Raw genomic sequence first — 25,154 nt, forward strand, 5'->3', positions numbered from 1 at the left:
TTGTATCTCTTTCTTCTAGGACAGTGTTTCTCAACCTTGGCAACTTTAAGCTGTGTGGACTTGAACTCGCAGAATTCCCTGGGGAATTCTGGGAGTTGAAGTCCACACAGCTTAAAGTTGCCAAGGTTGAGAAATACTGCTCTAGGAATTCAAAATAGTGTACACCGCACATTTTTTTTCTACTGCAAGAATCATCTCATTAAGTAGTTTGGGTGTAGAGAGACAGCAAGTGGCTTGAAGTCATATGAACGTTTCATAGCTAAAGCTGAACTTGAATCTGTCTCTGCGAGGTATGAAAATAAGAGAAACATGCAAGTCCTTGGGACAAACTGAGGCCAGTTATGCAAATGGGATTGGGACTTTCAATTCACCTTTAAGATAGATGCTGTCACCTGCAGCAAAGACCACTCCTCATGAAGGGAACAAGGGACATAGATGGCCATGAAACATCAGGAATGATTGAATAGCCCAGTCAATATAGGCACTTCACAATTGCTTGACCTAGCATTTTTACTTCACTAAGATGAAGTAACATTGTAGAATACTGATGATGTACCAAATTCAGAAATGACCATTGCTTAATTTCTTTATGGCCACAGTGGCTGTATTGGCATGATTTGCTTGCACAAAACTCAATTACTGAACTCAATTTTCTGGGCTCTCATGATACTCTGAACAGAAACTGGATTTACCTGACGTGGTAGGCTTAAATATGGTTGCCTAGCATGCAATAGAAAGAGTACTGATGCTTTTGAACTTCAGAGTTGGAGAAAACTCCCGACAGTGCCATGGACAGCCAAGAAAACAAATGGATAATTGAACAAATCAACTCAGAGCTGTCACTTGAGGTACCAATGACCAGGCTCAGATGACTCTAATTCAGATAAATTATGCAAAGTCCTAGCTCTTTGGAGAAGGCTCTAATGCTGAGAAAGTTGGAAGGAAAGATGACGACGACCAGCAGCGAGGTGGATGGATTCTGTTACAGTGGCGATGGGTGCACTGTTGGAAGACCTGAAGGACCAGTTTAGGGATAGATCATCATGGAGAAAATCTATGTGGTTACTAAGAGTTATACTGATTTGATGGCACGTAATTAATCAAGTATGTAATTCAGTGCACTATGTGAACACAGACTTTTTTTTTTTTAAGTTTGCTCTTTTTGGAGTTGCTTCTCTAATGAACTTTGATGGCTGGTGACCATTGAGGTCAAACTCTTCTCCTGCAGTAGGATCAAGTATAGACTGGAGAAATGGATGAGAATTGAAGTGTAAGCAGCCAAGGGTACAGAAGACTGTGGGGAAAGTTTTATTTTTGATAAAGTCCAGCAGTCAGCTCAAACCTTCTGTTCTTGGGGACAGCCTGCAAGGGCATCTTCAAATTCTTCAGGAGGATGACAATGTAAATTGAATTGCTCAGCCCCTTGAAATGAACCTGAGGTAGAGAAGCACTTGGCTCCAGTACAAAAGGGCTGGTTTGGGATTTGGCCTAAAATGCCAACATTAATATTCAGTATGGTTTCAATGTGCTTTGGAATGGAGAAGATTCAAACAAAGGTTCAGCATCAAATTTTATAGATCCAAGAGTGCTGATAAGCTTTGAAAATCATTTCTGCTTCCTGGTTCCTTTGCACATCTAATGTGGTTCCAAGAATCATCTTTACTGTACCCTTTTGCATATTAAGGGAAGAGATGGGCAGATAGAGAACCTCAATTAGTTCTGATAATTGATTTCCTGATTTTAGGAGTTGCCAAGTGGCCTCTTCATCCCCAGTCAGGCCCTCCAATCCTATCTTGCTTGGCAATCATTAGCCAGGCCAAAGAAAGGCAGATGGAACTCTCCAGCCCCTTTACTGAGCCCCAGGAACTTTCCAAAATCAAGTCATTTGAAACTAGATGGAATAAAAGTGAAACTTTCAATGAGCTTCACGTACTTTATAAGTAACCCCCTCCATCTCTCAAATTAGGACAAAAAACAGAAATTTCTAGCTCCAGTCCTTCTAGGGAGGACTCCTGCTCACTTTTGTCACTGAAAATATATAGAGGGCTCCTCATATTAAAAATGGGTAGACTCCTTGAGACAAACTCCTGATGCTTTCACTGACATGCTTATCAATTCTCTTTGCCACACTGTTTTCCAGGGTGCCTTTTGACTTCCCAGTCTGGCCTTTAGCTGTAGAATGTTCTGGAGATCTCCCATCTAAGTACTAGCCAAGCCTGATCTTGCTTAGCTGCTAAACCTAGACCAGGTTAGGTCAGCCATTTGAGGGCCACAGGAACTGTCAAAAGATTACATAACGTAGTTGTAAGGCAGGAATAGAATTCATTGGATCTACAAAAGCAACTGGCTGAGGTTTTAAAATTTAAAAGGGAAATACAAATGACAAACCAAGAGAGTGACCTGAATAATTTTTTCTTAGTGGATTTATAAAAGAGGCTTGTTAAAGCCTTGAAGAACTCTGTGTGATGAGACAAAGAAGAAATGAAGAGAAATCAAATCCTATGACAATATTTGTATGCACTAAAGATTAAGACTGTTAGAAGCAGAAGGAATATAAAGTTGGTTTATTTGATCAAGGTTAAAACAAGGGATGTTGTTACTTCTGGCAACCCTTTATGGACCTTCTGCTGACACCAGGACTGAAAAGATGCTTTATGGATTTGTTTATAGATAAGAGATGGGATATGGCATGAAGAGATAAATATTTATAACCTTAGAGGTGAAGAGTCATTAAACCTATTTATGCTTTTGATGAAGGTCGGAAGTCACTTCTTTATATATTTCTTTTCTCTTTATTATATTCTTACTTTTTTCTTGCATTTTTTTACTCCTTTCTATTCTCCACTGGACCATTTTTTCCCCCAATGGTAGTGAAGAAAATACCTCACCTTTGAATTCCTGGATTTTTCAAGAGAAAAAAACATGATATTCCATGCAAATGACTATAAGGACTAGGGCCACAAGCCCTCAACATAATTCTGATGTATCTTTGTTTCTCCAGACAATATATGCACATACAGTACTCTGTGCATCAAGCAATTGAATAGGAAAAAAAAATCCTGCAATGGCAAGATTTCAGCAAAGTCCAACATAATTCTAACCACTTTCTATTCCAATTCACTTTTCCAATGTCCTTGTATCCTTCTTCAAAATAAAAATTTATATCAACAATTGTATTTCAGAGAGCAATATAAAAAAGTTTTAAAAGAGTTTGCCTTCTTCTGCAGATATAAATGCACTTTAAAATATTTTTAAATGCGGTAATAATAGTAGACAAGACAGTGTCAGAAATAAATGCTCCTTCATGTTGTACTCAACCCAAAAAAGCTTCATTCCAAATGATGTTTTCAAGGAGAACTCAGTGTAATTTTGCCTTTGTTCCTGTGAACACATCCATCAGCTTAATTTTGGAATTTATCAGCATGGCTTGTGCTCACAGTGAGCTGGTTATGTTGGGCACAGAAATTATCATACTAAAGAAAGAGGGAAAATCACACGTACTGTGTTATGTTGGAACAAGCTTTTTTTAAAAGACAAAGAAAGCCTGTTAAAAACAAGGAAAGTTGTGCTAAAATTGCAACAAATTCTTGGAGTGCAGAGATTATCAGTCTGAACCAATTCTACCACCATTCAGTACAGTATTGACTTCGGCTCTGCAAGCCAAGTCTGGGCAGTTTGACCTGAGGTTTAAAACCGTTTTTATCCATCACCAGGCTTTCATTGTATTACTTTTGAGCAAAAGCAGCTGGTTGATTCCTTTTAGTGTTTTTTCTTTAAATCTGCCATGAAAGCTTGGGAGGCATGATCCACAAACTCAGAGGCCTTATCCACCATGATTGAACACTCTAAGCAGTTTCCTGCCATTTTCCTACACCATCAGCGCTAGTCATTTTTTTCTTTTAAAAAAGGAACCTCCATGAAAATTTCCTCCCTAACTCCATTGTTCCCAAGTATGTAATGTGGCCTCATCCACTTAAGAGGTTCTCAGATCTGTCCTCTCATCAATATTAAATATAGTCCTTGTTATTTGTACTGACCTAACCATCGGTTAAGCAAACCCTGTGAAAGTATTGAATTTCCATTAATTTGGTGTGCTTTCTTAAGATAAAAAGATTGTTATTCTTGTTTTAGGAAGCAGAAAGAGGAAATGAGGCAAGGGGAAGTGAAAGACCCAGCATCCTCCAGAAACCATGGCTGCAAGAAACCATGCTTTTATTTCAAGAGCCCCCAACTAGTCCCTGAACACATGGGCCAGTTTATCTTTTCTCTCTCTCTCCCCCCTCCCCATTAAGTACAAAAAGGTATCTTTTGAGGATTATGAGTCTTGACTGCACTCAGTACCTAGCTCTTGGTTTTAACAAGTGGAAGGCAGCCATCTCTCTTTTCTCCAAAGCTATGTACTCAGACCCACACACACCCAGGCACACTTAGCTTCCCCCATAATGTTGTAGGCCAACGAAGCTTATTCTGAGAAGATAGTAATGTCAGTCAGGTTTAAGTGCAACCTGTTCTTGACTTTTCAAGTGGTAATCGTCCTTTGCCAACATATACTTAGAAGTTAAGTGGTTGGGATGGCAATCCTTGATGCCAGTGTTAAGGTACAGAACCAGGTGAGCAAACCCAATGCTCTAAGGTTGATGCCCCAAATATATTTTTCATGGCCTTCTAAGCCTCCTCTGATAATTGCCAAAAATTGGCAATGAATGTTCCTGTTATTTGGGGGCAGGAAGGATGGGAATAGGATTAATGTAGTATAAAAACAAAGAATGAAAACCCAGAAAAATCAAACTTCTCCCAATTCATTGCTCAGCCTCCCCTCTGCAAAGATTGCCTCTTCATGGTGCAAGGGAGGTTCCCATTTCATCTGTGAAGATTAAGTGCACAGAAGTGGACTTGTCTTGTCTGTATACACTAACACTTCACATCAGGAGGGGCTCATTTTAACAGATAGGAATTAAAGAGGTTAGTGGAACAAATTACACTTCATGTTGTAGAAAACTCCATATTACAACCTGGCAGGTAGCTTGGTAATTCACTTCACTGTTTAAATCAGAAATTCTTAACCTTCTTGTGCCATGGACCCCTTCTTAGCTGAATTTTGGTTAGAGGTTAGTGAAACCAAAGTTGTGATTTTTTTTCTCCCATTCACAAAACCTCCTGAAATTTACCTGTGGACCCCAGGTTAAGAACCTCTGGTTTAAATAGCTAAGTATATTTTGTTTGAAGTACAGAATGCTAAAGTGTATTTATTCATAAAGATGGCACAAAGTTGATTTTCAGCACACTGGAGATTCATTCTTCATGTCTGCTACCCACCTGGTCTTTTAGTGTATGTTGCAGTCACACCGTTAAATCTAGACTTGAGTATACCTAGAGAATACCACTTTGCTTGAACGCAACTCTGTGCAAATATGTTTCTGCTCACAGAACATGTAATTTTATATCTCTTCTCCTCCAGGGCAGATTTTAGGGGGCAGTGGACTGCAAGGGAAAGGAAGTCATTTTGGTAGTGGAAGACTGCTGTTGGACACAACTAATGAAAACAGAAAAAGCCACACCAAATGCATTGATTTAAATAACTCTTCCTGCAGCAGCCTAATAGATGATTCTTTTTATAAACAGCTGCTGGGGACTCTTCTGGCAGACAACCACCAGAAACTAACAGGGGGAAAGCATGCACAGATGACTTTTATGTTTGACTGAACAATAAATAAAAGGCATTCTTTCAGTATGAAGGTTTATAGACTCCCATCATTTACAGAAATGGTTGAAAGGGATAAACAAACACTACTGAATTACATTCAGGAGAAAAGCATTTTACCCGCACTATAGTGCCATCTAGTGGCCCAAGGGACAACACCTCTGAATGGCTACCATCTGTATCTTTTACCTTATAGTGAAACTTTTATTTTGATGTAGAGTAGGGTAGTTTTATGCCAGAGCAAGGAGGAAAGCTTAGCAGTCTTGTTCTGTAATAGCGGTGTATTTTTGTAACATGAAATCTGTTGCACAACCAGACTGACCGGATGTTGGCCTTTCTGTAACACCCGTCTGTTCCACTCCAGAAGGCTGCTGGTGTTGTGTTTTGCTTTGTTGAGACAGAGGGAGGTAATCCAGTATTTCCTAACCCAAACAGGGAGGGTCTGGAGAAATTGGGACAAATGGGTGGGTTCTGGAAGCTGCCTTCAGTTCAGCCTCTGGATCTTTCATCTAATAGCCCAAGGTGATGTCTAGAAAAGTTAAAACCTACTGTGTTACTTTTCTGTTCTCTACCCTTGTAAAAAAAAAACCTGGATCTTAGAAGCAGCATGCTGTTCCTTTCGCCTTTAACACAGAATTTGTGACACTCCCATCTTCTTGGGCAGAAAACAAGAGTTCACAGATGCAGAGGATTCCGATTCCATCTTCTGACAGCAAGCAATGAGCAACTTTGCTGGCAACAGCCACTGCCTCCTTTCTGGCCAATTTGCACAAGAAGAAAAGTCATTCCCATTTGTGATTTGAGCATTTGGTTACTATTTGAAAAAAAAAAAAAACAACCTATCCAAATCCCCCAACATCTTTTTTTTTCATTAGCTTTTCTAAAGGGCTGGAATTTAAATCAGGAACATCAGTGTTACAGTAATATGGGAATGTTTGCTTTTAAAAAAAACACCAGAGGATAAAAATGGACTGTATCATTTTGGTGGTGCCACATTAGAGCTTTAAGAAAATACAGCCAGCAGAAAGGGAGGGGGGAATTAATTCCTTTTACACCTTGTACGGAATTGTGCAAGTTCCATTACCTCCCTGAAAACTAAATGGCTCTAAAGGGAACAGCTGCCCCCATGACAGAATGGAGAAACCTGCTGGAGAAACCAAGTGCTTTCCTACTGCATTCTCCCTGGATATTAACGAGGGAATGAAAAGCTCTCCAGCTTTGTGCAGCCCAAGAGTGAGATTTCTTTATATTTATTAGATTCTCTTCAGCTGAAGTTCCCTGAGTGGTTTCCGTGAGAATACACTGTAAGGAGAAAAGGAGAAGCATCAAACTCCACTTTCTTGCTCCTCGAGAAAATGACGACAGAAATGGGCGCAAAGCAATGGGTGTGTAATTAAGCTGGCTTCTGCCGACTGAAAATTCTGATGAAGTGGATCACGGTACAAAAAAGTTTATACTATGCATAGATGAAAGTGCCACAAGGCATTCTCTTCCCATATTTTTTGGATAACGTGCACAGTTATCACCTTGCATGATTTCCAGGCTATTGCTACTTTGGTACCTCATGTCAGCAAACTCTTCTAGCAGAACACAGTTGACCTATTCAAAAAAATAAGACCCAAGCTTTAAGAGGGAAATGCACAATGGTTTTCTTTACTTCAAAAATGTTGCACGTGTCACTTCTGTCTTTCTCTAAGGAGTGCTCTGCTTTATGCACAGCTCTTTTTTTTTATCCAGGAAGCTCACTATGTCACACTGACTTAGCGTCAGCAATAGAAAAACACTGCGTACCTTTGCAATGTTCTCTGAGCAGACTCTCAGGGAAAAAAAGAACCCACACAAACAGCATAATCATTTCAAAACAGTATTTATTTAAAGGGAAACTGGCCATTTACAACATAAAAGGACACAAAACAAACCAATGAAAAGAGCACAATGATTTCCCAACAATTACTTTCTTTGCTGTAGCTGCTCTACCTACCTGGCATTGTGGCAAACGTTATCGTGCTATAAATTAATATGCAACTCAAATGGTAGTATGTTGAGGAAGACCAGCAGCCTGGTTACATGTCTTGTTCACCTCATTAATTCTTCTACTGAAATACTCCTGCATTTTAAAACAAGTTATATGTCCTTTTCCAGCCCAAAATAAAAATAAGGGAAACAAAAAACCCTCAACAGCAAAAGCTCAAGGACAAAACCTGCGGGGGGGGACAGTAATAGCAGTCTATCACAGCCCCACACAGTCTGGGTCCTAAGGGGCCTGTGTCCATAGAACAGGTTCTGGCATTTATATATCACCTCCACCATCATCATCACAACACGGGAGATTGTATTTGGCAAGGGAATTCCTGCTTTCTGGCTGTTGATCATAAAAGTTAACATTCAACTAGGGCTAGCGACCCAATGCTTTCCCCTTCAACTGTCACAGAACACACATCTCATTCTCTGAGAACTGATAATGTATTCAGAAGATACATATTATAAATTGGGGGGGCAGGAATCATACCACCTCAGGGTAAGTGGGGTGAAATTCCCTTAAAAAAAAAGATGAAAAAGTCTCTGCCTTTAGAATCAGGGAGAAAGATACTTGCCCAATTCTGAGTGCTTTTCTACATATGCAAGGGGGGAGTTCTCATCTTTTTATTTGGCAAAATTCAAACAGGCGCAAAGCATTCTAAAACCCAAGCAAGTTGGCGCCTTTCCCACATTTGCAAGACATGTTATTATTCTAATGGGAAACTGAGCCTGAGAGACCATGAGTTACCCCAAACTACCCAGATCCCCAACTGCATGGTTGTATCCTGGACAACTGCAAGACGTGGATCCAAATTAGACAAAGATGCTTCACGTCTGGCTTAGATATCCCCGCTGTACCTGTTAGCAGCTCCTTAAACAGCTGTGCTTTTCCTTGACTCACTAAGAGCTGCATGGGCTCAGGAAAAATATGCACATTTTCCTAATCCTGTACAGCTACAGTGCAAGACCCGGAAAGGGCAGGGCTTGTTCCGGGTACAAATTATGTGGATCTGTATTGAATATAGTTGAAATTACACAGGATGTGCCTTTAAGTGAGGATGACTAATTCTTTAATAATATTTGCCCTCATTTAGCCACCTCTATATTGTATTTGATGAATATTGATCAGACTAGCCTTGCCAACCCGATGATGTCCATAAATGTTGGGACCGTTGGGTTAGCTGGGAATTCTAGGAGTTGAAGTCCAACACATTTAAAAGACACCAGGCTGGGAAAAAATCCCTTGGACAAGGGGGCTCTTAAGCAAGATGTTCTTAACATCTCAAATTCCCATCTCTTCCTAATTTCTGTTGCCTTTTCTTTACCGCTAGGCTGAAGTGAAACAGTACTCGTAAAATAGTATCAAGACTATCTGCTGACATTACTCATTTCTCTGAAGAGGGCAGTTGAACAGGTTTCAACAGCAAGGTCTTGACTTCAAAGTGGGAATTCTGCAAATTGGCATTGGGTGCCCCTTAGCACCTGGGCACCATAATTCTGCTCTCTGCCACAACTAGCTTTGACTTCATGGCTGGGAATATGGCTGCTCACAGACAGATTTTCCTTCAGATTTCTGGACCCTACTCACTTAAAAATGGGGGAGGAGGTCAACTGAACAGGCTAACTCACCACTGGTTTTCCCAGGTCTGGATGATGATGTCATCATTCTGGTGTTGCCATTATCCCAAATGATAGGAAGCTGCTTCCACCATAGCATCGCATCCCCAAGGGGATCCTTCTGGCTTCCCCTTTTGATACTTCTGAAATGTCAGGACATTTCACAGCATAAGCAAGACATTATCATTTTTGTTGCCATTAAAGAAACAACCTGATCCAAGATCTTAGTTCAACTCTATACAGAAAATAATTTTAATTGCCTCTCACACCTTTAAGTAAATAAAAATGCGATGATCTTCGAATAGCAAGAGATTCAATTCTATTTATTTTCCATAATGCTTAGGAAAGCTAATTGGATACACTCATGTTTTGTTGTTATGTGGAAAGTGGAAAATTGCAAAACCCAATTATCTGTAACATTTTCCAAGAACTGGAACCCAACCTTCCAAAACATAGATTTTTCAAAAAGTTCCTGGAGAGGTAAATTTAATACCAATGAATTCTCAGTAGGAAAGCAAGATTAATGACACGTTATATCACAATTTTACAAGATATTGTATTTAGTGAGTTTATTTTACTACAACATCAGAGAATGCTAATGCTTTCTATTTCAATAGATCCACTAAGTGGTCAAGAAACCCGAAAAGGTCTGGAAAGGCTCGTGTTTTTTAGGAAGCCCTCCATCTGTTACAAGAATGAAGTGCTGGCTAACTTCCCACCAAATTTATACTCTAGGTCAAGCTTTAAATACATTACTTGGAAAAGATAAATAGGTAAGTTATGCAAGAACAGAAACCAATTATATCCAATTTCTGGCTTTCTTAAAAATATTTTCTACCTTTAATAAAATAACTTGTGGTGAGTTTGCTTTACGAGCAGCCTGTAGAATTCTCTTACTGACCTCTATGTGATTACATAGCACCAGGTTTGGAAGGGGTTAACCAAAAAATTGTAGCAATGAGCTCTATTGATCAAGCATCTCTCATTAGAAAGTGCCACATATGATGCAGTGTATATTGTCTCTTTAAAAAAACCGGCAAGGTCAATGAACACTATGGCCTCAATATACCCAGCTTATTTTGCAAGTCATAAAGCAAGCAAAAGGCTAGATAGGACATTAAAACTCCACAATGTGAACACTGCAAGTTTCTTGAGGCTTTACCTGGCACAAGCTGTAATCCAACACTTATGACTGTCAGAGGGTGGGAAAGGTGACAAGAAAAAGGGAAGCTCAGAAGAATGAGGAGACTGAGGAACATGAAGAGAAAACTAAGTTAGAAGCTGGTTGTTTAGAAAAGGTGGCAGAAAGTCAGCTTTGGAATTCTGAGGAGGAGGAAATACATATGTGGCAAGGTTGGTCACATAAACTAAATCAGGCTGTTAGCTTATAGATTCCATCTAAGATGAAAGGAGAAGTTCCATCAAGGCTGAAAGGAAGGAATACAGGTAGCATTCTAACACTAGTGCACCCTTACCTTGTTAGAGATTTTCCCTGGCCATGTGCGTTTTGGGGAAGACACAAGCAATATCTTTGGTGGAGGGATAGTTCCTATACCTTTTTCCATCCTTCAGCAATGATGAGCATCAGTTTGGGAAAAGCTGTCATGAAACCTAGCTTGCATGGCAATGCTATAGGGAGTTGTCCAAAAGATCTAGAAGGCACTAAGTTACCCTTCCTCTTGACAGGGTGTATGCAACTCTGGTTTTATAAGAAAGGCTTATGAATTTTAAAATGTGAGTTATTTTGCATTTATTTTTCTTTAAGTAGTCAGATAACAGTATAAAGTAATTGCTTAACTGTAGTCTTTATATAAAGAGATCCAAGATTTTTGCCTGTAACTCTCTCTCTCTCTCTCTCTCTCTCACACACACACACACACACACACACACACACAATATAAAATTTGCACTGCCCATCTTGTTGAAAAGCAACTCTGGGTGGTTTACAAAGGAGGTAAAATCAATTTAAATACAATATAAAAACAATAAATTCCAAGAATGATGGGACTGGCAAATAACTTAGGGAGGGACATCAGGGCGCCAGCCATCCCCAGGACTGATTACAACTCTTATTGCCCCATGCGAGCTGGCAGAGCCAGGTCTTAAGTCCTTTCCAGAAAACCAGGAGAGTAGGGGTCTCTCACACCCCTGGGGGGAGAATATTCCAAAGGGCAGGGGCAACGGCAGAAAAGGCTCTCCTCCCGGGCCCTTGGAGCTCATCAGCTAGTATCTAATACTTTCCTATCACAATGGGGGAGTTTCATCCTCATTAAATACAAATTTAACGCATTATTTAACACATTACAGACTTAGTATAGAGCTGTACCAAAACAGAACATAAAAGCAACAAAAAACACATACCATAATTTCTCTCCTTACCTGCAAATGTTGCACTACTTGTCCAAGTCTGAAAGGCATTTACTGGAATAGTACCTGGGGGCTTTTTTTCACAGCATGCAAATTTGATAGAAGTTAACTCTTTTGTTAAAAATAACTTTTATTATTCAAATAACTATTACAACAGGGGAGCACAATTTTATGTGCCAAGGCTTGTGCCTGGTTTTTTCTTGAGTGGTACATTGGGGGCTATGCTCCAAAAAACAGAGTAATTTGTTGCATACATTATTTAATAATTCATTTCCCCTTCCTGATGCATTAAAAAAAATTTACAATTCAACACCAATTTCTGGACACCTTTGTAGGCCATACTCCTGATTTTGGAGCCCTGTGCAGCCTTGGATTTCAGGTTATATAGCTTATCCTCACTGATAAGGGCTGAACTTCATAAATATAATACAAACAAAAGAAGCTTTATAGTCCTTTTAAGTATAAGCAGAAGTTTCAAATCTATTCACCCTAAGTGTTAGAGTTATTTTTCAATTGGTCTTATAGCATAGAAATACATACAAGTGCTGGTGTAGAGTATCTTAGCTTGCTAATCTGTATATGGATGCCTCCTTTCTCACTAGGAAGAAAAAATGCTAGACTAGAAACCCCATCGGATGTTTCTTTGGAAGCCTTTGACCATTATTTATTCTCTAGATTGTCAACAAAGGATTTGCCTTGAATGAGCTAAAGAAGCCTTGTTCTGATGCGGGGTAAGTATGTACGGTAACAACTAGCTTTTAATTAAACACTGTTTGCTTTTCTTTGAGCACCATAATTTTCGGTCTTTCCTTCCAGGTGTTAACGTGGTGCTAATGGGATGATTCTTCACCAGCCTTGAATTCAGAAGTTGATTGAGTGTTAGAAATATGTCAGCTAAGTTTGTGTTCCTCCAAAACAACTTGCTACCCCTTCACAGATATGGGTCACAACCAACACAGTAAGGTTTGGAAATTTCACTCTATGCAGTTACCTGAGAATAAGAAGGAACCTGAAAAAGAGCTAAGGATCCATCCATCATACTCTTCATATAGCCTCCTCTACCACATCCGAAAAGCAAATGATTAAAATTTCATTTTTTAAAAAACAAGCAAGCTTACACCAGATATTGCTGAATTTTACCTCCCAACAGCCCCAATCACTATAGCCAATGGTAAGTGATGGTGGGAGTTGTAGTTCACTAGCAACTGGAACCAAAGGTTCTCCATGCATTGCTTTCCAATTCTTTGAGTTTAAGAATCTACTTCTTCCCATACTCTACGGTCTATTTATAATATGCACCACAGATGTCTGAGCCTTAATTATAATGCAAGAACAGCCAGCTGGATCCGATGAACGATCAATTTAGTCCATCATTCCATTTCCAAAAGCAGCCACCCCGCTATTAATTCTGAATAAGCATTTATGGGATTGTGCCGCTAATTACATTTTCCAGCTGCCTGATATTCTTTAGAAAAAATTACCAGGAAAAAAATGTTACTCCATAACTGTGTTCTTCATAAATTTATAAGAAGGCGTTCTATGCATCCAATTATTTCTACCCCTTTCCTAATAATTCAAAACAGGGGGTTTTCCTTTTTCATAGCCACAGCACAACAGAGCTGGAGTTTTCAAGACATCCGCTGAAATCTCATTGGCAGAGGCCACCAAGATTCAGTATGGAGCTAACTTAGCCAACATACATCACTTTGTGTTATATGCCATTTCATTGCTCTTGCAACAGATTTATCAGAGGAGGGAGGCTTCTTCAAATCTATACTGCTTTAATTACATTTGTCCTTTATTTGTATACATTTGTTATTTACTTTTAAATGTTTGTTCCTCCTAACCCTTACCTTCTCATTTTTCTTGCCTGGTTTTTCTTCCTGCTAGATAGTGTGCTGTTACCTGTAATGTTCTGTATGTATGTAAGAATGCATATAATTTATATTTAAAACAAAACATTTACACACAGATAGAAAATTAAAAAGAACTATACTGCAACATGAGAGACAAGGGGAAGCATGAACTGTTTTTTGAGATGGCATAGAATCCATTTTTACTTCTATACTTTCCCCACTTTCACCAATACATAAATAGGAATATAGAGTAGTTGGTGGCAACATATATACAAATCAGGAGTAAAAGGGGGAAAAAAGAGCTTTTACACTAGAACAATTTCCAGGGTATTCTAAAATGTTATTGAACGAAGGAAGAAAGCCACAGAAGACTCAAAATACAACTCCAAATTGATTCTCTCCTAATAGGTTGACCTGCTTTTCCTGTTCTTTTCCATCTCTTCTTGGTCTTGTTTCGTTTTTGGTTTTTAGGGTGCATTTCAAATAACCAGATGCTGAACACTGCATTTTTATTTATAAAATATGACTGTTCGACATTTTATTCTATATAAATAAATTACTATTAAATGTTAATCATCTATGACATTGCCCAGATCTGAAGAACAGTATCATTAATTGCCAGCTGAAAAGGGTTTTGATTTTTCTCACAGAAAGCTGTTATTTGAAAATTTCCACCTGCTTATGAAAATTGCTAGAAGCAGTAAAAGTACTGACATTCAGCTGGAAAATGGCAACCCTAATCAACCTGATGGGGACTGTAACCAGCAAAAATGTAACGTGAGAATGGATTCTGGGGGAAACATACCAATTGGAGAGACAGGAAGCAATAAATTGTTATTTACTTTTCTCTAAACAAAATATAACCCCACTGAACGTAAGAATGTATGAAACCAAATTCTAATGAGCCTGGCCTTTTGGTCCACCAAGTTTAGCATTGTTTATTGCAATGACTGGTGACAGTTCTCCAATATCTCAGCAGCAGCAGCAGTTTCCCAGCCCAACTAAAATCCTTTACCTCACAGATGCCAAGGACAGAACATGAGACGTGATCGGCAAGTCCAGCTGAGTTTCAACAACTGAAGTCAATGGAATGGAAGTCAATTTAATATAGATTTTAGAGAAAATTATTTCATCTGTCCTGGGAAGGTTTTAGTGTTTTTTTGTTCAGTAGCAGAATAAAGCATGATTTCCTTATGGCATTGGAGTGACGGGCATCTTCACCCCCATTAATCAAATCTCTTTTAAGTTTCATACCATAGTTTCATAATAGCTTTTCTTTACCTTTTAATACGAGATGCTCCTTTGATTTGCTGATCTCTTCCTCTCAAAGAGAGAGCATCTTTGACCAGCTGGATACCAAGCAGTTAGGGTGTTCTCTGAAAGTTCTTCACCAGTTGAATTGGCTCTATAAATAAATCTCAATTGATAGATCTAAGCATAAAAAGTGACCTCTACATGGCCACATAAAATAGAATCTCAATGTACATTTAATAAGGTAGTTAAGCATTTGAAATTCAGAATATGCTGACAGATAAAATATACAAATGACTAACCTCCAACAAAACACAGTGTACTATACTGATGAAAAGAGGACATAACTTGTCTCTAGATACTAGAAATGCAAAAGCAACACTTCCAACAAACATATCCTGTAAAATTAATGTTTGTATCTGACACTGGTGGGCAAAGCAATTAACAATGTCTTGTCATCACCATTAACTCTATTCAGTGTCACTTTGTAGAGATGCAATCTTTTCCTGTTCTCCTAATTATTGCTGGATGACAGAAGCTTTGTTAAGTATTAAGACTAAACTTTGCTTGACTTAGGCTTAGCTGGGCTGTCCAAGTTGACTCATTATAATTTAGCATTATATGTGAATCAGGTCACAATGTCTTTAAAAATCCTAAGAAAATGCCACATAGAGACAGAATTTACACACTATGCTAAGCCATAGTTTAACCAAGGTTCATAGAATAATTTGTGATTGGCCAAATTCACACAATATTATGCCAAACTCAAGCAAACATCATTGTGGCTTAATACAGCCTATTAAACTAGGCTATGTGCTTATTCTATCACTTCCTCAAATTAACGATAGTTAACAGACTTATTATTAGTCTTAATGCAGACACAAAAGCACTTGGGGGTGGGGATTAGAAGACATAAAACTCGACTTAAGGAAAAATGGAACACAGTTCACATATAAGGCTCAAACAATGATAAAACTCCATGGAAGACCATAAAAAGTGTTTGTCTGATCACCGGTTCATCTACAAATGGCAAAATCAACCAAGTTAGGACAGGATTAGTCACAATGATGGATAAGGAGACCTGGATAACAAGCAGTTCCTGCAATGAACTCAGATTATTAGAGAAATTATTAGATGAAGAGAAAAAGAAAGAAAAAATATTTCAGAACTAATTGTATTTAACATGATCCTAGAAGTTGTTCTGTGTCCTCTGTGATGCTTAAATATTTACCCGAAAGTTCTTGGATCAAATATTACTTCAAATTAATCTGCCTTATAGGAATGCTGCAAGAATATTGTAATGAATGGATTCCATTTGGAGCTTTATAACAGGAAGACTAGCTAAAAAGGTGATATTTCATTACCATATGTAAAACAGCAATTGACAAAATACACCATCTCAATTATTTATTTACTGACCTTCAGTATCAGCTTCAATTTCTTAGCAGATTTGTATTTTTGTGCAAAATGTAAGTAGTCAATGTCAGAATCAAAACTAAGCTAACAGCTACTGCAAATTATTGCTAAAATTATTACAGTTGAACTAATACTGTTCAAAATCATCCAATGATAATGTTATCAAACATAGGCATATCCAGTTCTTTATTTGGTTTCCCTAAAGCACCAGACAAAAAATATTCTAACTATTATCTTATGCTCTCCAACAGGCTAGGACACTGGATGGGTAACAACAGTTCCCATAACTTTTTATTACTGACCATTCTAATAGGGAGTGTTTGGAGTTGTATTTTGTACTATTTGGAGGGCATCAGGTTGCCCACCCTGATGCAACTCATGAGCATCAAAGCTAAGGATGCTCAAACTGTCGACCAAGTGAGTACTTTGTTGTGGGTGTAGAACAGGGCTAAAATGGTATCAAAGCAATTCATTGTTGTTAACAATTTTAAATCATATTTCCTTTTCCAGATTTGAACATTTCTAAATACAGTAGATGAGAAATACAACCATTCATGACTCTCTAATTTTTAAGATATTAAGTACATACACACAAAGTTCTTTTACCTAATGCATACAAGGAATATTTTGTAGGCACATACTTTAATGCTATCAAGTTAAAAAAATGCAATCTAGAAATTCCTGTAGATATCAACCTAGTATCTTTTGGAATTTCTGTACACATAATAAGAACCTCAATCCTAATTCTAGATAATTTCCAAGAGAGATAAGGTGCAACTGATTTAAAGGCGGCAAACTTAGTACATCTTAAAATCCTTGAAAGCCCCAGAAACTTGCATTGGATAAGAATTTAAATTAGCACTGATGATACATTCACAACTTCTAAGTACTGTACGCAAAGCATTTAAGTCAGCAGGAATTAGGGAAACCAAGAAGGCAAAGATGAAATACTGAGAATTTGCCCTGATAGTAATGCTGTTTATTTCCAGTAGGAAAAGAACACAATGCCAAACAAACATGGAGAATTTATCAGCATGTTTAGAGAATGCTTTTTCCAGTCTTTATTAAGCAAGCTGAAATGAAAAGGTCAGATGAAAGATGCTCATACAAATTATAATTTTCAGTTTATTTGGAAGAACTTAGTTAAAGAGGCCCCAGTGTTTAAGATAGAAAATCCACCTCGACTTTGGTTTTTCTGTTTATATGTCCCTGCTTTCTGAAGCAACCAGAAACTGTAGTTGATAATTTAGCCCTTCTGTCCATCTTGCAAAGAACTTTTAAAAATAATTTGCCTGAAAGTGAAAATAAAAGTAGCAGAGAAAATCAAGAGATTATCCACCACCACCATAAACAAAGTAATTTATTCCAAATTGTTTAAAAAGGAAAAAGTACCACTGATTCATTCTGAAATGTGCTTATTCCCAGGATTAGGAATATGCAGTCCTCCAGATGTTGCTGCAAAACTGCAACTCCCAGCATTCCTCATCATTAGCTATGCTGGCTGGAGCTACTTGGAACGCACTCATCAACATTTGGAGAGTCTCAGTTTCTTCAACCCAGTTTTATTAATTACTGCAACACCAATTTATTACTGTTACAGTAAAGATTTATTTTATTTTGGAGAGAAGAGGTACTTGGATGTCTGGAAGTTAGACTAGTGATGCTCCAGAGAGATTTTATTTTTTTGTTTTCAAACAGAACAGTTCTATGACATATTACAAGTGTTTTTGAAATGCCTGTGCTTCAGCACAAATTTGTTCATTGGTCCCATTCCCAGAGAAGAGAATTCAGGAACATATCATCTGCTGAAATAAACAAAATAGGTAAAAATGTGCTAAAAATGCCAATGCTTGAACTATTTCGCACAATAGAATTACATATTATACTAAGAAAATACGGTTTGTTTATTTGTGGCATAAGACACTTGATAAAAACAGCCACTGTCATTTGTAAACCATGGTTTATGACACTGCTGTAATATATAAACCCTGCTGATTGTGGTTAATTCAATAAACTATATTTAGTAAAATCATAATTTAGTGCAATGTGAGAATGCAGCCCATGCTTTCATTAGAATAAGAAGATACCTTACACATAGATACACTCAAAATCCACTAGACAAATATAAAACATTACAGGTAGTCCTCACTTAATGACCATTTAATGGCCGTTCAAAGTTACAACGGCATTAAAGTGACTTATGACTGGTGCCCAAAGTTATGACCATCGCAGCGCCCCCACGGTCATGTGATCAGGATCTGGGCACTTGGCAACCAGCTCACACTTACGACAGTTGCAACATCCTAGAGTCACATGATCGCCATTTGTGACCTTCCCAGCTGGCTTCCAGCAAGAAAAATCAATGGGGAACCGTGTGATTTGCTTAATGACTTTCACAAAAAAGGTCATAAAATCAGGTCTGGTCACGTGATGATTCGCTTAACAACCACATTGCTTAGCGACCTAAATTCCAGGCCCAATTGTGGTTGTTAAGCAATGACTACCTGTGCTGACTTGAAGATTTTTACTATCATTCTTGATACTAATATCAGGGTTGCAAATCATTAGACTTTTCCCCCATGGTTTGTTGAAAAAGATTAAAGCCAAGGTCACTTTTGAAAAGTATAATATATCTGAGTTACAACTGCTTTAAAGCCTGTTGAACTGCAAGTAATGGTGTTTTTGACTCAAGCTTTATTCAAAAGAACATGATCATGAGAAAAAAAGGGGGGGAGGGATAGTGGTGCTATAAAAGTTTGTGCAGTATTATTTCAGATGTGTTTCATATTTCTAATTATTCAAAAAGTATCACAAACAGGCTTATCATAATTGGATTTTGTGCTATTTGAACAATGCGACTATTATGAAACAATCCCACCAGGATCAGAGGTAACTACTGGATCCATCTCTATGGATACATCCAACATCATACAAGCAGACTTCTGCTCACATGATGAACGCTCTCTTTCTTTTCCCCTTATACCTATTCATGCCCTCATCAATCTTTCAAAAAGATTTGGCCAGTTTATTGGGGGAAAGGGTAAACCGATCTGTCAGCACAGTACATTTCAGTGGGTCAAGGAAGAATACAACTGTGTGTGTCAGACCTTAGCTGCATTTTACAAAAATTCTCTTTACGTGAAGTAGAGACCTCTGAGTAATCTTCCCATTATGCTCTTAGGCACTTGCTCAAGCCTATGCATCTGTTATAATTTGCAGGATCATATTCAAACTCACCTCTCACACACAGTCAGCCAGGCATCTATAAAAATTAACAAAGAACCCTCCCCCACAAAATGATTAAGATCATTGAAGGAGGGGAAGTAGGAAGACTGTCTCCCCCTGGGGAGGGGGAGGGGGAAGGCTCTTATTTGAGATAAAAATGAGAAAGAAAGTTCTCTTACCGATAACTCCAATGGTTACTGTCCCTGCGAACCCCACCTAGCAAGTCGACATCATGACATGTCAGGTCAGGGCAGCCTCAACCACGCTTCCCTGATAGTCAGGTAATAAAAGGAAGGAGTTAAAACAGAAGTTACACTGGCAGATTTCTGGATAACATCAGAAAATGTAGTGCAATATATTCCGAACGGTCATTCAGAGCTTCTGGTAACCTCCTTTATACAGTCTTAATAGTTTTTCCATTCCAACGGTATGCCTCTTGGGACAAAAATCACGTGCCCCTTGATGAGCCAGTCTGTATACGGTATGACTATCAAATTTGCTATACAGTGCAGCTCAATGCTTGCCCTTAGTTAACAGAAGCCCCCATTCTTGGAAAATGGGAAATGCAGCCTTCTTGCCTTACAAAACTTTTAAAGAGGCTTTAAAAATCCAATTCAGAGACAAACCTTAGTTTTGTCTACTTTAGAATTTCATGAAATACTTCTTGCACAAACTATCCAAATTTAAATCAAGAGATTATATGCAAGCTTTGAGAAATCTGGCTCATTTGCTCAAAATTACAAGAAACCAAATCATGCACGGCCAAGGCAAAAAAGCCATAATAAAGTTCCAAGATTTGTTTTGCATAAAGACTCCAATTGTAATATCTCCCTTGTATATGAAAATATTTTCATAATTTCCTCACTTTGCTCATTACAGCTTTACTTATAAGCATGTTTTTAATGTTTAAAATGCAAATGAGTTCAAAGAAAGGCATACAAATGCAGACAGGGTGAAAATATAAACAGGCTTTGATAAACGAGGCAGTCATTCATAGTTGATTATTAAACTTATGCTCTTCCAATTCTTTTGGATTTTAACAGAAATTCTGAAGAAATATTTTAAAACAGTTTATGCTACTAAAGGTTGGTATCTTCAGTTAGAAAAAAACCCCAAATCCTACTGAAGAAACTGTAAGCCTAGAACAGTTACTAAACCTTTAAACGTTTTTAGACATTTCCTTTCATGAAGAATGGTTCACAGCAAGTTGGTTAACTTTTGAAAGTCGAAACTGGTTTAACAAGGCAATATGGGATCTAAGCAATTAAGAATTTGTATGAATCTTTTGATAAAAGTTTTTGAAGTACCAAAACTCTGGCATCAGTTTTTTTCAAAATCACCTTGATATCAATAAAGACATTGAAGCAACTGCTATAAATGAGTGATCAAATATCCCGTTTCATGATTCCTCCCCCATCTTGAAGACAAAAGGCATGAGATTCTTGTATAATAGGGGTTTTCTTCCTTGGATTGCTTTGATGAACAAAGGCCAAGACACAGATTGACAAAATATATTTTGGATTGCACTTGAGTATTTAGTTATTAGTTGGAAAGGTACTAAAAAGGTGCATTTCCTCAAGCCAATAGTATTTAGATTGTGCATTGTATATAATCAAAAAATAGAAAAGCCTTTTAGCCCCTTGACTGAATACGGATACCCCTGAAATATTTGGACAATATACTGTTGTCTTTAAAATATAAAATTTAAAAAGACATTACTGGACAGGTGGAACTGTAAATTTGTGTTACCATTCAATTTAGGCCAAGTATGTACATTTTGCTATTTGGAAGGGCTACCAGAGTTTAAAAGACAGTACAGAAGATTGCATTTGCTTTGAGGATTTTTACAGCTTAGCATTTTGGTAAGAATATCAAACACATCACAGGATTTCTCATTACAGAACGACATGTGTGTATTAAAATTCCAATTCTTTCTAAATTCTGACTCAGATGTTTTCATATCAATACAAAGCTGCTGCTTATTTTTCTAGAAAATCCTTATGATCCATAATAAAAAAAAAACCTACTGACTTTTTTCACTGAGGCATATTTTTAAAGTTCAAATTTGGTTTCATAGATCAGCATACCATTCAATTGGGAGGGCTGACTGCCAAACAATTGATAAACCATTTTTAAAAGAATTATAAGTTATTAAAAAGCCAGCTATTACCTAGAAGCCAGATAAGCTTCAGTATATACATCCTGTAGCTTTGTTCAGACAAAAGGAAATACATCTATAATATGACTAGCAGCTACAATATTTTACTTGATCATAATATTGGTCAGTTTCTATTAGAACAAACCATAGTTTAGGTTTAGGTTTTTTAAAGGCCTCCCCACTCCAAAATTAGCTGGCTGACCTAAAAAAAAATGTCTTTCAAAAACATTTTCTTCTTTCAATTCAATGAGTCAGAGTTACAAACCCAAGAAATTATCTTCCTGACTCTCAACAAAATGTAGGAAGAAAACCAGCAATTCTTCCAAACAGAAAAAAGCTGAAAAAGGGTCAGACTAGTAGCTTCTCGCCCAGTTACTTCTGTTATTTTCTCTATGATCTAATCAAATGCAAATCCATAAATAAGGGGCTATTTATTATGAAAAGTCAGGTTGGCCAATCTTATAAATAAATTTCAAATCTTTGATTTTTTCCCCCAAAAATCCCAAATGCACATCACTGCAACTTAGGAAAGTGCAAAGACAACAGATGAAACAAGCATGAGCTGAGAATCAAATGCATGTTAAAAATCAATACAAAATGGTTCACACAAAAAATGGATGGAATAGCCTGAATAGAAAAACTAGCAATATCCCAAATTAATGGAAATTTGCATTTGAAATCATTCATTCAACAAGGTGTGAAATCTAATGTTTTTTAATAATATTAGTTATCTTTAGCATAAAGATTTTACATTTGTTTAAAAATTTACAACCAATCTCATATCTTTGTTCAAATCAGTCTCTTAATGATAACAAATTTAAGTTAAAACTGAACACATTGTTCTTTTACAGTTGAGAATTATCAAATTGTGTTGGAGTCATTGGATATGATCCACATGAATAATATAAGACAGGTTAAATTTATGGACTGCCTTCATACACAATATGTCTCTCACATCTGCCTAAAAAAGGGCTTATGCAAGTTTTCAGATGTACTTAAAGCTGTTAAGTAAGCAACCAATTCACTGTTAAATGCAACTAGATTACAGTACCAATTAATACATTTCAATTTGATTTTACTGGCCCTAGCACTGACTCACATGCCACCAATGCCAGATGTTGGAAATCGCAAGAAATTTTTCATGAATTTGATCACTCACATAGGCAGTTTTTTTTAATGTTTCTTGCAAGAATTACCAATAAAATAATCTTTTAGGACACAATGGAATTTGAAATAGGTAATGTTTTGAATAGGTTTTTGAGTTTTATTGAAATCTTACATGAACAAGAAGAAATTGGAAATACAATCACATCAAGGAACAAATTGCCACGGATTTGACGTTTAGGCCAAACAAATTTGTAGGGCAGGTTTTCAAAAAGGTGTGAAGTCATAACAATTTAAAAACACAGTTAACCTACTTCTAGGAATGCAAAACATACAATCATGTTATTTTCAATACAAGAAAACTTAATTTTTTTTTAAATTCCTTAAAACTACGGAGACAAAGTACTAGCTTTATTTTATGTACAGCATAAGCCTATGTAATCTATCCCAAATCCAAAAAGGAAAAAAGAAAAAAGAAAGAAACTGTCCAAAAACAGAAGGTTTGCAAAATCATGATTTAACAGTTGCCCATCCTTGCTGATAAACTGCTAAAATGAAGCCTAAAACGATAAAAAGCATTGTATCCCCAAACTATGTTTGGGAAATCTGCAAGCTCAGTAATGTCCAAGTGCATTTATGAGAAAAGGAGGAAAAAAAGACTTGAATATATACACAATAGAGTGATTCTTCAGCCCAATACACATGGCAGCCAATCACTACTGAAGGATGAAACAATAAGCCAATTTTTGGAAGGTTGTAGAACTATAGCCAAATTCTATCTTGCCAATATTCCCATGCCCTCCTTATTGGTCTTATTTCCACTGCTGCCCATATGTATCCTGATAAAATTCCTGGTTGTCATTATTGTAACCATAGTTACCGGCATAGTCTCCACCTTGCTGAAGCGGCTGCTGAGCGATAGGTTGGGAGCCCCAGTTCTGCTGGTTGTTGGTCTGACGGCGCTTGGAATCAGGCTGGTTGTACCCATCCGCCTTTCTCTTGCCTCCCACGTTGCCCCCACGATTGCCCCTCGCTCCACGAGCACCACGTCCTCTCTGCTGCTGAGCAGGGCCCCCTCTCCCACCCCTGGCTCCTCTTGGTGGTCCCATGGGTGCCCCCCTCTGGGAATAGCCGGCTCTACCTCTTGGTGGTGGTGCTCCCCGCCCCCTAGGTGGTGGAGGTGCGCCTCGCCCACCCCTTCCTCCTCCTCTTCCTCTTATAGCATAGCCATCATCATAGCCATAGTAAGGATCTTCGTAGCCACCACGGTAGTCATGATAGTCATAGCCATAATAATCATCGTAATAATCTTCATAGCCATAGTAATCTGGGGGATAGCCATAGCCGCCTCTCCCTCCACGACCTCGGCCTCTAATAGGAGGTGGCATACGAGGTGGAGGATAGTAATAATAGTCTTCATACCTAGTGAGGAGGGGGAAAAAACAGTAATAATATATTTGTTGTGTGTTTTCAATAACATCTATCTCATGTCTTTTTCTAATTTAAAAACTCCAGTTTAGAAAGAAATTAACCTTCCACATTTAAACAGAGGAGGACAGAGGAAAGGGATCCTGGTCTACCACTTTCTCCACTAAACTTCCCAGGAAGATCACACTAAACTTGCTATAGAAGGGATTTTAAACATACTGAGAGATGGCTAAACCAGCAGCATTAAGCCATCTGACAAAATTGGCCTCCACCCCCAGCCCAGGTGAGGAGCAGTAGATATGGATATTTTTTCCTGTTGGCACTGAAATGCACCAATTACTACACCTTAACTTGTACCAATCTTCAGCTTTGTTACCAAGTCAGTAAATTTCAGCTGCTGGGACTGAGCAAATTAATTTTGTTCCATCTAGAGGAAAGGACATTAATCTGGATGTGCCTTTAGTGCTACATTTCAGGTTATGAAGTTTTAACACTTACGCAGTGCTTCTGGAGGCTTGTCTGGCAGCCTGGCGTTCTTTTCTTTTCTTATCTGGAGGCTTGGCTAACACTATTTCAATTTCTTCCCCCTCTATCTCTTTTCCGTTCATTTCATTCATGGCCTGTTTTGAAAGGAAAAAGAAATTTAAATTGTATTTGAAAGCATAATGTTCCTTCAGCATTTCCCACCTTTCAGTTCCCAAGTCCAAATATTTTCCAACCTACACAATCCCAACTTTTACATACTGCACTCTCATTTTAGCCCTTTGTTCCAGAATATGATGGCAAACCTTTCCTGGGAGGAAAATGCAGTACAGGTTCCACAGGCCCTTGTAAAAAACAATGCAACAGGAAAGTCTGCAATTCTTGCCTTGTCTTGTGTAAGCATACAAGGCTGAGAGGAAAGAGAAACTTTGGGGCAAACAGGCAAGCAGCACAGGAGATGGAAGCTTTCTCCTTGAATTTGAAGTTGCAAGGCTCTAAATGCTATTTTACAGACAGAACATTTGCTTTA

General features: G+C 37.9%; 1 protein-coding gene across 5 annotated transcripts in view; it reads right to left on the reverse strand.

Moving 5' to 3' along the window:
• Positions 1-7,552: 7,552 nt before the first annotated feature.
• The window catches only part of HNRNPR (heterogeneous nuclear ribonucleoprotein R), a 37,066-nt gene continuing 19,464 nt past the window's right edge, over positions 7,553-25,154 (reverse strand). For 3 of the 5 annotated variants that reach the window (XM_088140036.1, XM_088140035.1, XM_088140034.1), the window contains 2 exons: positions 24,641-24,762; positions 7,553-24,136 (listed from right to left, as the gene is read on the reverse strand). In XM_088140036.1, coding sequence (XP_087996162.1) covers positions 23,527-24,136; positions 24,641-24,762 — 732 coding nt within the window. In that variant the 3' untranslated portion in view covers positions 7,553-23,526. The remainder of the gene's footprint in view (positions 24,137-24,640; positions 24,763-25,154) is intronic. The other 2 variants (XR_015796007.1, XR_015796008.1) reach the window with 2 other exon arrangements.

Source organism: Python bivittatus, unplaced genomic scaffold, assembly GCF_059951505.1.
Source record: "Python bivittatus isolate LINGU-HERP-01145 unplaced genomic scaffold, Pbiv_v1 ctg000310_np1212, whole genome shotgun sequence".
Taxonomy (NCBI): Eukaryota; Metazoa; Chordata; class Lepidosauria; order Squamata; family Pythonidae; genus Python; species Python bivittatus.